This window comes from Eucalyptus grandis, chromosome 11, assembly GCF_016545825.1.
Source record: "Eucalyptus grandis isolate ANBG69807.140 chromosome 11, ASM1654582v1, whole genome shotgun sequence".
In the NCBI taxonomy this organism is placed as follows: Eukaryota; Viridiplantae; Streptophyta; class Magnoliopsida; order Myrtales; family Myrtaceae; genus Eucalyptus; species Eucalyptus grandis.
Genome location: NC_052622.1, coordinates 19275893 through 19293483, shown reverse-complemented (window position 1 = coordinate 19293483; position 17591 = coordinate 19275893). Strand labels below are relative to the sequence as shown.

The 17591-nt window shown below is 40.6% G+C and overlaps 2 protein-coding genes across 2 annotated transcripts; both read left to right on the top strand.

Moving 5' to 3' along the window:
- Nucleotides 1-2624: 2624 nt before the first annotated feature.
- LOC104427383 (MYB-like transcription factor 4) lies at nt 2625-3287 on the top strand. The gene has a single exon (XM_010040482.1). It carries the CDS (start codon nt 2625-2627, stop codon nt 3285-3287), a length of 663 nt encoding a protein of 220 aa, XP_010038784.1.
- Nucleotides 3288-12072: 8785 nt separating this feature from the next.
- Nucleotides 12073-16480, top strand: LOC104425250. The gene is made up of 7 exons (XM_010037889.3): nt 12073-12729; nt 13385-13439; nt 13831-13905; nt 14064-14155; nt 14860-14941; nt 15375-15458; nt 16129-16480. The coding sequence occupies exons 1-7, from the start codon at nt 12392-12394 to the stop codon at nt 16246-16248; spliced, it is 846 nt and encodes a 281-aa protein (XP_010036191.2). The 5' UTR covers nt 12073-12391; the 3' UTR covers nt 16249-16480.
- The last annotated feature ends 1111 nt before the right edge of the window (nt 16481-17591 follow it).

Below are 17591 nucleotides of genomic sequence, written 5' to 3'. Positions count from 1 at the left end.
CTCCACACGCCACCGCCGCCGCCGCCCCCTCTTCGTCCGTCCGTGGACGCCTTGCCGGAGAGCAGGGATGACAGCTTCGGCATAGCAGCGCACGGCGAGCTGGAGTTCAAGAGCCTCTTCGACTACTCTCAGAGAAGCGGCCTGGTCGATCGCCATCTTTATCACAATCCGGTGATGGTGGACTGTCAGATGACGCCTGCACTCGACTTTAATGACCTAGGATCGCTGAACGCGAGGCTTGGTGAAAGGGTCTCTTTGGGTGGCGTGACCTCGGACAGCAAATGGGGTCGTGAGCCGAACGATGGCAGCAATGATCGGAGCAAGAGAACGGTGGTGCTAGGTCTGCCGCAGCAGCAGCAGCAGCAGAAGAAGAAGAAGAAGAGAGAGACTGGAGATGACGAGGTTGAGAAGAAGCCCATGGTCATCAAAGGTCAATGGACTCTTGAAGAAGACAAGTTAAGACTTGAAAAATATTCCCTTCATTTTCTTTGTTCTTCCTCCTCTATTTTTTTCCCTCGGTTTTGAATGTTTTCTTTTGAAATCAATGTTGTTAGATTAATTTCCTTTTTAGGGTTTCTGGGTGTGTTTTTTCTTACTTTAAAAAAATAAAATTCTGTGGGTGACATACGATGAAGAAAATTGTTCTTCGTACATATCATCTTCTTCTCATTTTTGTGCAGGCAGTTGATGAGGTTGGTTCAGATGCATGGAACGAAAAATTGGTGTCTGATTTCTCAGATGATGGACGGCAGAGTCGGAAAGCAATGCAGGGAGAGATGGCATAACCATTTGAGGCCAGATATCAAGGTCAATTTTCCTTTTTTATTGTTCAAAAATGTTTTTTCTTGCCCATTATTCGATCCTGCTTTAGACTCCGCCACCATTATACCTTCCATTTTTTGAATCTACATTGATCGCCATACGCATTTAGTAGTTTATTCATTAGAAGAATCATAGTAAAATTTTATAACTGATCACATACGTAAAGGATGTGTATCTAGACACATATACACGATATGAATATATATTTAAGGACATGCGTATTCAACAAGTCTTTTTGTGATTTTGCCAAAGTTGATTTACCATTAAAACATGCAATAAAAAAAATCACAGATATACACCATAACGGACGATTCGCATTTCTTTAATTACCTCTAACGGAAAAAATGACTTTATTTTCTTACTTTACCGACATGTGTCGTCCAGTGCGTGGAACTTGTGACACTGTTGTGTTCATTTTGTTTGTATCTCCTTTTTTTCTTTTGTCGGTAGTAAGTGTCTCAGTAACGCACTTTTATAAGGTTTCCCGACGGGCTTCTCATCCAGCATGGATTAGTCCATATGCGACAACGCACAGGCATGCATGGCGACGAGTGCTCATGCGAACCGGGTTTACCGGAGCCCATGCCTGATAAGTAGGGCTGTGAAAATATCAAAAGATGCCTATGTAAATATTGCGTGAACCCTTTCATGCACTTCTATGCCCCAGCTCAGCAGTTAATTAGGAACAACACAAAAGGTTAAATCCATTTGATGAAGTCCAAATTCTTCCATTTAACACAACATATAACTATGTAAATTACCCGAAACATACATTTAGGAAAGCACGACGGTTAAGCCTTACATGTAGGGGTGTGCATGGTCCAGGCGGGCGGTTCCCAACCTAGAACCGGGAACCGCCCACTAAGGACCGGTTCCAAAAAATTGGAACTGGGATCCAAGGAACCGATCTTGACGCGAAACAATTTTGGTTTTCAACATAGAACGATCAGGTCTATGAGTTGAGAAAGAGGGGAGGAGGTCTATGGTTGGGTATTCAACATAGAATAGTCGCGGAACAATTTTCCGCGGCTGTGGCAGGTGGTGGCCGACACGAGGGGGCGACCAATAGCGGCGGAGGAGCAACGGTGGCGGCGTCAACACTCAAGGAGGAATCAAAATGGCGATAGGATTAGGAGGAACCAAGGAAGAGATAGAGAGAGAGAACCGAAGACAAAGGGAGTGAGGAAATAAGATCTAATCTAGGGTTTCTTTTAGTATTTTTTTTTTTAATATTAAAAAGGTTCCAGTCCGGTCCAGGTGGGCGGATCCGCCCATGGAACCAGGAACCAGACCAGTACCCACCGGTTCCGAAAAATTGGAACCGGGAACCGGACCGGTTCTCTTAAGAACCGCCAGTTCCGGGCGGTACGAGCGGTTCCCGGGTATTTTGCACACCCCTATTTACATGAATAAGGTCTATCAATTATACTCATAAGGGTATAAATGTATTCATTATGAATTTTCCTTGCTTTTCCCCTTAAAGAAACTTCATTATTATATGTATCAAGAAAACATAAATAACTCGCTACATCTACATGGTAAGTACATATACTTGGTAATCTATTTGATAATTCAAACTGAAAATCCTGATTACTATTGATTGTACTAATGAAGTGTAATCAAAGACACTCTCAGTTTATAAGACTACGCTAAAAACCCAAACTCAAACGTTAGAGTAAGTTTTTTCTCTCTCTCATCCTCCTCCTCCTTCTCTTGTTCTTCGTTGGCCCTCATCATTTTCTTAGCAGAAGGACTCGTGGAGTGTCGAGGAAGACAAGATCCTGATTCAGTCACATAAGGAGATGGGGACTAGATGGGCCGAGATAGCCAAGAGATTGCCTGGAAGGACCGAAAACACCATCAAGAATCACTGGAACGCTGTCAAACGCAGGCAATACTGTAAGCAGGAGTTGCTCCCCCACACCAACAGCTCCAATATCCTGCAAAACTACATCAGGAGTGTCACCACTCCATCTCCTCCAAAACGGTTGACAATGGCTAGCGGTCGTGGCCTGGGTGACCACTACCCCGACAAGACCAAGAAGCAGTCGTTATCCTTGTCGGCAGCGGCCATTTTCCATGGCTCGGACGTGCAGCCTGAAGCAGCCAACTGCCCTCGTCAGCTGCTGGAGCCCCATCACCTCCACCGGCCACTGCCAGCTCAGAGGCCAGCCTGCGGTGTCTTGGGGTTTCCGATGGTCGATGGGAATGGGAATCTTGGGCTTTATCCTGTTGAGGACCATCAGTATTATCATCACAATCACCATTATCAGGTGCTGAGTGAAGCTGGTGGCGGTGATGGGAGTGAAGAGAGCGATTATAATGATCATGAGTTGGACTTGGAGATGAGCTTGGAGATTGGCGATCGCCACCACCATCATCGCCAACATCACCCTAATCACCATCACCATCAGGAGAAGAAGGAGCTGGACTTGCTCGAGATGATCGCTCTGCAAAGTGGCTAATTCCGAATTCATGGAAGCCCCGGTGGATAATAAATACCCTTACAAGACAGCTGCTTCTGAAAATGTTGTCCTTGTGCTAATCTTGTGGGTTTTTCCCAGTTTGCTTATTTGATATCTAATGTTGTTGTTCTAGTAATAGCATGTGAGATAGAGACTTCTTTTGTATCTTTATTTTTCTCTATTTTCTCTATATAGAGACCATGACATGATTTATGCGATAGACGTGGAAGAGGTCTAATTCTGTTACATATGCATGTGTTAACCTAGTTTCCTAGATGGGAACAAAAAAGAATTATATTTGAGCGAAATATATGCATGTAATCTCTACAATGACACTAATCAAGATATATATTCATAATGTCACCAAAAACCTGTCATAGAGAATTAAGTGAGAGTTTTATTAATTACTTCTCTTTTCAGGAAAAGATTAAACCTTACCTCTTTAAGTCATGTAAGAAGCATCTGAATGATTATAATGTTTGAAAATTGGAAATTCTCTACAAAGGAACTTTCTTCAACCCTTTAGCGTCATAAATGCGTATATTGGTGAAAGATATTGTAACTTTGAGAAGATCGTAAGGCTTCATTTGTTTCGCAAAATACAAACAATTTAAATTTTTTCTTAAAACTAAATGTTTATATCTCTTAAAATATTTAGTTAAGGGAAAATACTTTCACAGCCGACAACAATTATATTTAAATATTTTCATTAATGATTAAAATATTTTTTTATTCATACAAGCGATCATTTTTAGGAATATATTTTTCAAATTATTTATTTTTCGCAACACAAACAGAGATAAGTGTAGTTTGAATTTTCAGTTTTTTTTTTTAACTCCGATCGGTCAAATACCTTATACATGTGTCACGGTCTCGAGGTCTCATGAATGAAGGGCTGTGTATAATCCAAGAAGATCTCCTAGAGTTTTCGGAATGCTCTAAAATGTTTCTGGGGATGGGTAATACAGTAAATGTATAGTATTCAAAATTATTCATGTCATAAATGTCGGTAATTGGTAGATAGAGAGATGCAATATCAAAATTACATCGGATGCTAATCAATGATTTTAATGATAAGGACTCTTATATAAATGAGGATGTCCTCCTCCTCATTTGCATCAATTCAACACTTGAGCAATAGAAAGCATTCTCTATCACAGTTTCTCTCTCTAAACACTGTCTCTCTCTATGATTCCAGGAGAGCAAGCTAAGTTCCAATACCAAACAATCGGCTTGTGACACGTGTTTATCCCCAATTGGCAAAAAATTATTAAGGAAAATAATAATTATTATTGCTTAATCAGTACAATGGGATATTTGCATGGAAACATGGTGACAACCCCATCTTTAGAGCTTTTGAGGCCCTAAAAAATGGCCATGGATCATACATCTGATGGAATTCAATTGGTGGGACACTGAACTTATCTCCATAAAATTGGTATCGATGGCAATAACGGACACGTTGGACCCACGCACCAATGATGAAGAGACTGAGTCCTGAGTAATTCCTGTCAACCCTTCTGAGTATGGATGCTTATCATCTAGTTTCATTTTGTCTTTTATACTTACCTTTGCTTGTGAATTGATTCTCATTTCAGTTTGTTTCATTCATTTGTAAGCTAGATCTTGAACTTTGAGCCGTTGGTCCAAGACATAAATTTTGCTGAACCTTCATCAAGGTCCGATTGGGTCATGAGGCCCATTAAATATGCTAATTGCACTTGCTTTGCTTGACTCTATTTTTGTATGATTTGGACTCCCTGATTTAATTAAGCTCATCACCGTTCCATTTATTTTATGGAAATAAATGATTTGAAAAATATTTTTCTAAAAATAATGATTTATATGAATTGAAATAATTAATCAATAAAAAAATGTTATCATCATGGACAACAATTTATATCTAAATATTTTTATAAATTGTGATATTATAATTCGGTCATTTCTTTTTGTAATTAATAGAAGTGATCATTTTTAAGAAAATATTTTTCAAATTATTTATTTTAAAAATGATATTCTCAAATTGTGAGACACATGTGGCTCCCTCTTTGGAAGTAGTCTGATTTTTCATTATACGATTTTTCATAAATGTAATCCTTTGAATCCCATCTTTCAACTGCCAGCTTAGAAATTGCTCTCAATTTCCAATCCCTTTCTTATTTGCTCTTGTATGTGAGGATCAATCCCGAGGGTCGAGGAAACTATGGCGATGTCCAATTCAAAATTCTTTGTAAGGAAAACTTTGCCTTACATTATGCCTCCTTAAACCCTATGCACTCATTGCACCTAGTACTAACCTCTTTTTTGATAGATCAATCAATACAATCGCCCAGAAGGTAATGCAAAGACTCGAGTAGTCGTCTTCCCTCTCTCGAAGGAGGTACTCTAGATCACAAGAAGGGAATAGGTATAAACCTTCACAAAGCGTGCGCCTTCGAGACAAAATTCCATGATCGGTAGAAACTACAGCCCTCGCCAGCGACGTGTTTAACGACCCAGTTCCCATTCCCAATTCGAGAACCGGACAACCGGGAACTCTTTCCAGGCACATGATCACGAAGCTTATGTCCACGATGTAAAGTATTTGAGTACTGTGGCCTAATACCAGAGTCCACAACTCTGGAGAAGGAGCCAGCAAGTAGACGTATCCGCTCTTGTTGCTATGCACCTTGGACCCAGAGTGTTAAAATATGTCTCGAGTTTAAGTCCAAAGCGAAAAAGCTGAATTTTGAAAATAAATTAAATTGAAATAAAGGACGATGAGTACACGAATTAGTCTTCTGGGTGACGTTATATTCTTAAAGCTGAAGCTGGTCAACAAACATTGGAAGTATTGACTGAGGCAGTCTGTTTCTTAATGGAGTTGGATGAAAAAGGGAAAGTCAATCCTTTATTTCTATTGACCGAATCTTGGATTATTCGGTTTCTTCATGCATGCAATTCTCTAGCGGTGGAATATAGTATTCTTCTCAAGGCTTGCTTGTGGGACTCTCTTTTACCGAAGCATTGTTGTTGATCGAAGTACCGTTTTTACTTTGAGTGTCGTGGTCTACTCTGTTTGTGAGAGACGTCTGTAGGCACTGGGTGCTTGATAGCAGGTCTTCGTGTTTCTTGTGCAGCAAAGCTTATTCATGATTTACATCCAAGAAAAATTGGTGTATTGGGTATAATTGGGATTTGGGAAATACCGAAAGAATGTTTGAGTGACTCAAGTGTGTAATCTCCTTATATCACTTGATTTATAGTGAAATTCGTTACTGCTCTCGCCGTGGATGTAGATCTTTACAATTGAACCACGTAAATTCGGTATCCGATTTATTTTCTTTTTCTATTTGTATTATTGTTCGATCGCTTGTCTTTCGCAATAATTGGTATCAGAGCTAGGTTTGGCTAAGTTGAAGCGAATCGATGGCGACAGAAGAAGTAAAAGTGAGAATCGACAGATTTGATAGAAATAATTTTAGTTTCTGGAAGATGCAGATTAAAAATTATCTTTACTTGCACTTGCCTTTATCTGGGGAGAAACCAGAGACGATAAAGCAAACTGATTGGGATTTACTGGATAGATGAGCTATGGGTGTTATTCGACTGACGTTGGCTCGTAATGTCGCATTCAACATCTTAAATGAGAAGAGCAAGCCCTGTCAAATATGTACGAGAAGCCCTCTGCAATCAACATGGTTTATTTGATACGATGTCTGTTTAATTTGAAGATAAGCGAAAGTGCGTCAGTTGCAGATCATATCAATGAATTCAATGTGATTGTTAATCAATTGAGTTCAATTGAGATTGATTTTGAAGATGAAGTACGTGCTTTGATTCTGTTATCTTCATTGTCTGATAGTTAGAATACTACTATTACTGCTGTTAGTAATTCTCTAAGTCAACAAGTTTGACATTTGATGGGGTTCGAAATTTGATTCTGAGCGAGAATATTCGTAGAAGAGAATCTAGCGAATCTGTATCTACTACTTTAGTAGGTGAGAATAGATGAAGATCTGTAACACGTGTGGGTAAGAGTAGTACTAATATAAATAGACGTAGTCAATCTAGAACTGCTAATATTGTTTGTTGGAGTTGTGACAAGAGGGGGCATCTTAGAAGGGATTGCCTTAAGCTGAATAATGAGAATGGTAAGGGAATTATAATTGATTCTGTAAATAATGTTTTAGCTGTAGCAGATAATGCCGATTATGTCTTGTCTGTCACTAATGATTCATCGTTTGATGGATGGATTATGGTTGTTCTTTTCATGTCACCCCAAATAAAAATTGGTTTATCACTTATCAGTGCATGGGTAGTGGTAAAGTCTAGTTAAGGAATAACGCTGAGTGCGATGTTGTGGGTGTTGGTGATGTTAAAATTAGATTGCATGATGGGACATTAACTAGAGTAAGACATGTTCCAAAATTGAAAAAGAACTTAATTTCCTTGAGTGCCCTAGATTCAGCTAGTTGCAAGTATTCTTCAAAAGGTGAAGTTCTGAAGGTTGTTCGAGGTGCCTTGGTGATAATGAAAGAAATCAAGCATGGAGGCCTGTATAAACTTCAAGGTGAGACAATGACAGGTTTCGCTCCAGAGACATCGAATGCATCTGTTCGAGAGTCTTTTGACTGCTCGAGGAAGACCTAGGTGTTTGTGCCAATGCATAAGTTTGATGATGGTGTTAGGATCACGTGGTTGAGAGCTTTGATCGAGACGGAGACTGGTAAGTCGATCAAGCATGTGCGGACTGACAATAGCATGGAGTTCTACTTGAAGCTGGCAAATAAATTCTACATGAAAGATGGCATATTGAAACATCGCACTAGTGTTAGTAAATTACAACAATTTGCAGAATTGATGAGCAGAACATTACTAGAGACGGCTCGAAAAATTATCTCTAGTGCTGGTATTGCTAGGAGAATCCTAGTTGATGTGCTTATAGTAAGCTGCCTGGTGAATGGATCCCCATCAATTGCTATTGAATGGCGGACTCCTGAAGAAGTGTGGTCAAGTAACGTTACTGGTTATTCTATTATTAGAATGTTTGGTTGCCCATATTATTTTCGAGTGAGTGATGGTAAGCTCGATTGGAGCGCAAGGTGCATGTTTCATGACTATGCACAAGGTGAGCAAGGCGATCAGTTGTAGTGCCCAGATCTAAATTCACATGTCAACAGCAAAGAAGTTTCTCTAGTACTTCTGGCTAAGAGTATTTGTGGCAGTGTTAATATGAATCTGGATGGTGTTCAGCTTGAGGTGGAGTTGTGACCAGAAACTCCTATGGTACTAGCAAAGTAATCGACACGGATGGTGCTTATAGCAAGATGGAGCCTATAGAGTCAATGATTGCCGTAACTGCTGAAATTAACAAGGTACGTATTCAATCTTATGACAAATATGGATACAACAATGGTTTTGCTTTATCTGCAGTTAAGGAGATTGTGTCGGAAAATCCTTGCGGAGTAGTTAAAAGTGCATGTAGAGTTGGTATTCTGATGAGATCCTCGGTTATGGTGAAGTTTAAGCGAAGCTTGGATTTGAATAATATTTGTGGCGGTTGAGCCTATCAAGAGGGCTTTGCAGCAGAGTTTGAATTTTTGCGAAACGACTACAACTTGGCTCAAACATCGAGCTAATGTGGAGATTGTTAAAATATGTCTCGAGTTTAAATTCGAAGCGAAAAAACTGAATTTTGAAAATAAATTAAATTGAAATAAAGGAAGATGAGTACACGAATTAGTCTTCTAGGTGACGTTATATTCTTAAAGCTAAAGCTGGTCAACAAACCTTGGAAGTATTGACTGAGGCAGTCTATTTCTTAATGGAGTTGGATGAAAAAGGGAAAGTCAATCCTTTATTTTTGTTGACCGAATCTTGGATTATTCGGTTTCTTCATGCACGCAATTCTCTAGTGGTGGAATATAGTATTCTTCTCAAGGCTCGCTCGTGGGACTCTCTTTTACCGAAGCATTGTTGTTGATCGAAGTACCGTTTTTACTTTGAGTGTCGTTGTGAGAGACGTCCATAGGCGTTGGGTGCTTGATAGCGGGTCTTCGTGTTTTTCGTGCGGTAAAACTTATTTGTGATTTACATCCAAGAAAAATTGGTGTATTTGGTGTAATTGGAGTTTGGGAAATACAAAGAGAGTGTTTTAGTGACTCGAGTGTGTAATCTCCTTGTATTGTTTGATTTATAATGAAATTTACTGCTGCTCTCCCCGTGGATGTAAGTCTTTATGACTGAACTATGTAAATCCGATATTCGGTTTATTTTCTTCTTCTATCTATATTATTGTTCGATCGCTCGCCTTTCGCAACACAAAGTGTGACCCTATCGAGTCGGAATGTTTAAACACGCCAAAACGGTTCTGGAATACTGACCCCTTGCAGACGTTAACGCCCTTCATCAAATCGTGTCTCTCGTACACAATCACCAAACCTCCATCGGCAATGAGCCTATTGAAGGATAGTCTCTTCGAGGAGTCAAGAGCCAACATTTTTCTTTATAAAGATCTCGATTTGCTTATCGCAATTCAACACCGATAATTCACCTGAAAGAGCACGAAGTACAAGGATTAGCTAATCCGCATAATGCCAGGCACATACATGAGGAAATCACTTGTTCTTGTGATTGTGACGGCAAGAAGCTCCCCGGCGTTAAGCTCCTCGACGGCATGGAGCTTGGCGCCTTCGAGGCCATCGAGTGGGTGAAAGCCACTGAACTCACCGCCATAGATGAGATACAGCTCATTGAGGGAGACGAAACTTGAGCAGCATCAAGCTGTGTCGTGGTGAGGAGCTCAACCATCCAGCAACAGTTGGAGTTTGAGACAGAAGGAGTACGAGACCAAAGATGGAGATGGAGAGAGAGAGAGAGAGAGATGCACCCAGAGACGGTGGATATTGAGGGCTGCGACGGTAGCGGCAGCTGCGTTGTCCGAATCAGGTCCAGAATTTTCCAGTGAGAGGAGGGAAATTGGGGTTTTGATAAGATTGTTAATTTTGTCCATTCAAGGCCTAGTTTCCTTTTGACAAGGCAACTCCCGGATCTGTCTATTATTTAAATCGAAGAGTTGATGACAGTTTACTATTACTCACCTCACCAGGTAATTCTCTTGTATGTTTGCTCTCTTTTGATTTATTTATTTATTTATGGTAAGAGGTAATAAATATATAAGGGAAATGCCAAATGTATAAAATGTCATGGTATCAAAAACATACACTCAAGATAAGAGGATATAATGAGTGGACGGATGCCGAGATGTAAAAGCAACAACACAGGCAACCAGGAAAAGGAAGCCAAGCTAATAAGAGACAAGCACGGCATAAACAACCGACAACTAAAATACAAACTCCTCAAAGGAGGAGGGAAACCACTCGTCCACCGCTACAAAAACAACCACCGCAGCTTAGAAGAAAACCCCTAGCAACGGCACGGCAGGGTTAGGGGTCCCTAGAGAAAATAATTGGGTCAAGGCCCCAGCTCCGCTGTAACCTTCTGTTCCTAAAATTATCATCAACGTTCCTAAATGTGATAGTTTTATCTCTGACCACTTTGAACAAGTGGTTCTTCATAGCCAGAATAGTAAGAGGTTAGTCCCTAAAAATGATGCTATTCATGTTCCCCCAGATAATGATGCTTTCTTTTGATTGTTACTGCAAATATATTTGATTGTTCCCATTTTATGCCAGAGATTCTAACTGCACATATACTGTCTGTGGCTTCCCACAGTACTTGTATACATCTCATGTAAAAAAGCTTATACCTATTACTTATTAGACTATTCTAGGAACATGCAGTTAAATGCACATAAAAGTATATGTCCCCCCAATTACTTCCTTCACCATGCTTAATGTGCCAATTGAGTGGATAGATAGCCAAAATTAGTCTGCTGAGGTTCACAAGTACAATCATTGTCTGATATCTTAGTTGCCAAATAAGGGGCATTTCTGATTAAAAAATACCGATGGGTTGCGCAAACTGAAATTTATGGGCATGTTGGCTTGTTGAAATTTCTTTCGTTGCACCAGTGTTCTCAGTTCAGTTGATTTCCCAGGTGGATTGGGGGAGAAGCAAGCATGATAGAAGCAGAGCGTATTCTTCTTAGACTTGCACCAGAAGCTACTTTTAGTGATCTCCTTTTCCTCTATCACACTAGTAAGGAATCACCCTATCAATGGTTGCTTCAATCGCTTCCTGGCTGGATTTGGTTTAAGCATATCTTCATTTGAGATTTCCAAGAGGAAATCCTCTGGTTATTTTTCATTTATCGGTTTTGAAAATGCTTCTATATAAAGCAAGAGGCACTTATTCAACTTCCTTTCACAGAACGCTAACCAAGATTTCATGCGTCTTCTTGCAGTTCCTACTGATAGATATCCTCTTCAAAATTGCCTCCTAGAATTCAAAATTCACTTTATTCAGTGTAGACGCTCGAACGCTGTTTTCAACCGGGGTAAACTTACGAATCAGCTCCGACGTTATCCGATTCTCTTCGATCATTCTGTCGGCATAAATACGACATACACGATCCTCCCTCAGGGACACCAACATCAAGAACTGCCCCGAGGTCGAAATTAGTTCACGAGGTCCAACTCGCGAAGCAACTCTACTCAGACTTCAGCCCACCAAACTAGCACTTTCCCATCACACGCACAAGCACAAGAAGACATCATTTGCAATGCATGCGAATAAACAAACACGTTGGCAAACTTCAAATGAGACCCAATTCTCAGCCACAAACCTCGCGGGCAGAACAGGGAAAGCAGCCTCTTCACGCCGACCAGAACGGAAGAGACGATGGTACCTGCAGACGACGACAGGGGTCGGAAGACGATGGCACTTTTCTTGGGCCGATAGTGGGCTCCGATTTGCTTGGGCTTGAAGGTGGGCAAGATTCTTCATTTCAGCTCACGCCATGCCGCCTGAAGAAAGCTAAACGGCGGGGATGATGCGGATATGGTGATGCAGACGTGGCCATGGAGTCGCGGAGATGGAGAGATGATGGTCGCCGCTAGGGACGCGAGCGGAGTCGTCGTCGTCGAGGACGGAGACCTCCGTTGCTTTCCCTCTCTAAGAAGCTTCTAGGTCAGCAGAGGAAGAGGCTCTTCGGCTCGGCAATGGCTCAGTTCGCGGCTACAGGACGCGTGAAGCTCCTCTTCTTCGATGGCGGAGGAGTGTCCTCCTCCTCCTCCTCCTCCTCCTCCGCCGCCGCCGCCGCGTTTGAGCCGAAAGACTTGCTCTTCTGCAACAACCGCGCTCCGGCCCGGGTCCGGAGGCGCGGCCTCGGGTTCCTCCGGTCGCGTTCCGTGGCCGGCGAATCTCGACGTCTCGGGGCGGAGTCGGCGCGCTCGAGCGGCGTCTGGGCCGACCGTTTCGACTACTACGATTACGACAGCGACGCCGAGACCGACGACCTGGCGTGTTTCCGAGGCCTCGTCTTGGACATCGCTTACAGGTCCCTCGTCGATTCCTTCGATTTCCCGTTGCTCAGTGTTGTCTGAAACCACGAGGCTTGCGTTTCTCGTGCTTTTGACCTCTGCAAAATCGCAGCTTTGAATGAGCATTGTCTTGTTAGTTCGATGTAGTAGTTGATTAACACACTGGAAGCTCCTCTGGGTGATTTCCTCTGTTCATGGGGAACTTGTAACTCGCGTGATAATGGATCGTTCAGCTTGCTTGTTTCGTTCCCCTTCGGTTGTTTGTCATACCTGCTTGGTAGAATTGAGGAAGTATCCAGAGGGTAAACGAGATATGAGTAAAAACCAACACATGATTTTCTCTCGCGTAATTGTCATCAAATGTTTCGTTCCTGGAGCACATCGATTGTGGAAGAAGATCGAAACTTTCTTCAGTTTGTTGTGATAGAACTGAAAGTATTCTAAGTTATTGCGCCATTACCTGGTAGTAGGTAGTTGGGGTTGGAAGAAGCAACAATTTGTGTGAGGTTGCGTATGTGCATAAGTTGTTGATAAGTTCTTCCTCCCTTTTGTGTTGTGACACTGTGTCTGTGCTTTCCGTGAGGAGGATAGGCGCCTAGTGGTTTCCTTGATGTCCGAATTGCCTCTTATCCATGAAAAAGAGAAGTTCTAACTGCTTTTACACTGCTCCAGGCCTGTTGATGTCGTGAGCTGGAGACGTGCTATTTGCCTGGAATTCATGGAGAAGGTTGGACCTTTGTTATTTTTAAGAACACACGAAATTAATTTGTATCTTGTTTAGACGTCATGCTGGAAGGTCATTTTTAATAACAATGATTGCTTTATCATTCAAAGTTCATTATCAAGGGAGTTTTGGTATTTTAGTGTCAATTGAAGAAGCACTCCTTCAGTATTTCACGCAACAACTGACTAGAGTGATGTTTAGCAAGCATCGTTAAGTGCAGTGGTTGGCATTTAATGGATTTCCAGTTTGTCATCTATTTTTTTTTTTTCTTCTTTTAAATCTTTGTCTCAACAAATACCTGCTTATTGGTCTTGCCTTCTTCATAGCTACTTCATACTAGTTCGCATGCAGGGATTTAGCTTTTAAAAGTTGACTGTTCGGCCTTTCATTCCAGGCTGATGTGCTTGAGTATTATGATCAGACTGTAAACTCTCCAAGCGGTTCATTCTACATACCTGCTGTTTTAAGGGTATGAACTCGAGGAGCTCTTTTGGGCTTCCTTCTGTATTTTCCACTTTGTTCGCTTTTACTTCTGCAGGCAATTCCTTTCATTTCTAATTTGAACATTGATCTAGTCTCCTACTTTATCCTCCTAATTGCATAAATACCGTATCCATTCTGCTTCAGGTTCCTCATCTACTGCAAGTTATCAAGAGGAGAAGAATCAGAACTAATCTTAACCGTAAGAGCATATTCTATCGAGACGGTTATAGTTGCCAGTAAGTATTTTCTTTTCAAATCATTTCGTTTCCCCTCATATTTTAATTGGTGGTGGTTGGTGGAAGATTAGGATGGTGCTGCAATTCATTGTCTAGTTTTGGTGACACTCTGCTTCTGGTACAAAAGGCTGCAATTGCTGCGACTTTTAGTGGAAATGGATGCGTAATCTGCCTTTTGGAGTCATTTCTCTGGTCTATCTTTGTTCTGTGGTACTATTGCTGAATGAGATGGGATGAGAACCTCGTTCCTTATCCTTGTATTAGAATAGTAAACTATTGTTATCAGAAGAGAGGGCGTATAAAAGCTTAATGGATTTGGACTCTGGTCATGTGTAAATGTGGCCAAAATAAAGTCATTGTAAACGTTCTCTTTCAAAATCATAAAGCATGATCTGTTTTCTTTTGTATTTTTCTTCTCCACCATTTAATCATTCTTTCTGAGGCTGGATTCCTAAACTTTGCAAGCTAGAATTAAGTAATATGCTGTCTCTTTGGATAAATTCTAGTTGATTTATCATGGCAATTACCAGCGATCTTTTTCTCGTAACTTTTCTTTTCCTCTAGAGTAATTGTACAAAATCATGTCAGCCAGATGCAACTCCATATTCTTTAGCACTGAAGAGAAATGATTATCCCGTCAGGGACCCTACACTTCTACCATTTGAAGTTTCTGCATGTTGACATGATGCTTTGTCATTTCACAGGTATTGTTCATCAAGTGAGAATTTGACCATTGATCATGTTCTTCCAATTGCACGAGGTGGAGAATGGAAATGGGAAAATTTGGTAAAATGATATGCTTGGTATAACTGATTATTGGAAAGTCTAATTGTACCATAGTTTTATTTTGGATTTGACCATTTGTTTAAAGTGTTATTGTGACGGGGAATTTTATGGCCTGTATCTTGTTCATCACGTCTCTACATACATGCATTGCCTTCATTTTGATGACAAATTAAACACACAAATGAGAAGACTGCCTAGGGAAATGGTTTTGTGAAGGCATGAGCAAGAGGACTAATAATGTGGGTCCTGTAATTGTGGGATAATATACCACATTGAAGTTTTGATTGCATAAAATGATTCCATCTTGATGCTATGAAGAAAATCATTAACATTCTGTTTGAAACTGAGTAATATGTGAAGCATCAAATACACAAATTTCTCTTTTAGGGACTACCCAAGGAATCTTTATTGATGTGCTTGATTTTTTTGACAGGTCACGGCTTGCGCCAGATGCAATGCAAGGAAAGGTCAGAAAACATTGGAGGAAACCAAAATGAAACTGATTAATGTCCCCAAGGTTTATAGCTAAGACCATTACTGCTGTAAGATGTTAAGTCTTCCAGTTATAGAGCTGTCCGTGGAGTGCAGAGAACATAAATTCTCCAAATTTTACTATGCCTGAATTAGTAAAAAAAATTTACAATGGTTTTCTTGGGTATGAAACTATAACCTTTACCAGGAAGATGAGTGATGTGCACCTAGTATAAAATGGATTCTTGATGTTTTAAACTGGTCTTTTGACCAAGCTGTGTGAAACTCACTCTCCATGTCCTTGCTGGTTAACTTGAAAAAGCTAATTGTACAAACTTTATCAAGCTGGTTTCATTTCATTGATCCATACCTTTGTTGTCACAAGTCCATTTGCAGAAGAAGCTCATAAACCTTGTTTAAAAAATGAATTCCTGATATTTAAAACTCGTCTTTTGACCGAGCTGTGTGAACTCACTCTCCATGTACTGCTGGTTAACTTGAGAAAGCTAATTCTACAAACTTTATTGAGCTGGTTTCCTTTCATTGATCAGTTCCACTGTCGTCACGGTTCCATTTGCAGAAGAAGCTTGCTGCTTTGTTGAAACTTGACATTTTAATTTTGCTTAATTCTTGTTCTGATCAACTTGTCGCAGTCTCTATTGAATGGGCTGCTCATAATTTTGTCCTACTGACTCAAAAATGATGTCGTGTTGCAGGCTCCAAGAGACTATGATATACTAGCCATACCTCTGACAAGTGCCACAATAAAGATGCTGAAAATGAGGAAGGAAACGCCTGAAGAGTGGCTTCAATATCTAGGAGTGCGTTCGTCATAGCCATGATTCTATATATGATGGCATTTGTACATTGATGTTCCCTGTATTTGTACCAGGTAAACATGTTGATGGAATAGAGATCTCTTTGCTGCAATTTACGGTACTCCATATCTGCCCTTGGGGTAAGAAGTATTTATGGCCTCTGACTCATCTGCTTTTGTGAGGACACCACAAAGACGATTGTTTCCTGTACAATATGAAAAATTGAGTAATTTTGGGAAGTTTTTGCTTACGCTCTGGGTCACCAGGAAGAAGAAAACTGCGTAGTTCTGAGCCTGATAATTGAGGCCCATCCGGCATTGCATCTATTTTTGAGAACCATTCGTTGCTGCCATTGCTTCTGTCTTGAGTGTTGCAAGTGGGGGTGAGAGCTTGTTCAGTGTACATCACAGCATATTAATGTTCTATTCCTAGTGTATTAAATCAGAGACTAAAATGCATATGTACTATTATTCGTGGAGGCCATAGAGAATTTGATGACCCTCTGTATCAAGATCCCTAGATTGGATTAAAGAGGAAAGGTAAATCGGAAATTATGCATTCTTTAGTAATGAAACACCAGAGTTCTTAAGGTCGACCCTTTTGTAACTAGCAGCATACTGGACTCTATAGGTTGTTGGCTGATTTTGTATACTCGAGTAGGCTACCGTCGCTAAGATGTCATCCCTTATCTTCACTTAATGAAATAAATGGAACCCTAGGGTATTAAACAATGGCGAACCACTTCTCCCGTCAGGTGTCGCCTGTGATGTCGAAAACAGGAATGTTGGCACTTACTTCTAGGGGTGAGCAACGGGAATTGCGCAAATTGGAAACCACCTAGATCGGATCAAACTAGCCTATTTTGGACGGCAGCTGAGAGTGTTGGCCTGGTTTACGATTTCAAAAACTGAAATTGTTGATTTTCGATCATGTTCCCCCTTCTAGGGACGAAACTGCCCATCCAGATTGCATTGACCGGATTGTTTATTTATTTTTTTATATCTTAAAAATCTTTATATAAATTCTAATACTATTCACAAGTACACTCTATTTCCTTGTTACCTCTCACGTTCACTCTTTCCGGCAAAGGAATACTTGAAGTGCCAAAACTTAGCACGGAAGACAAAGTGCACAAAGATATGAAAGTAACATGTAAGTATCAAAATATGAGCAAAATGGATTAATTAAATGTCGATGGTGAAAAATCCGGCTAAAATGTTGACGTGACAATTTTCTAGTAAGACAAATGTAAGATAGCGTTGTTTTGCACGCTAATGCTAACGTGGCTAGACAAATACAAATATGACGTCGTTTAACCGATGTGGCTAGATAATTAATTTAAATATTAATTAAATTAAATT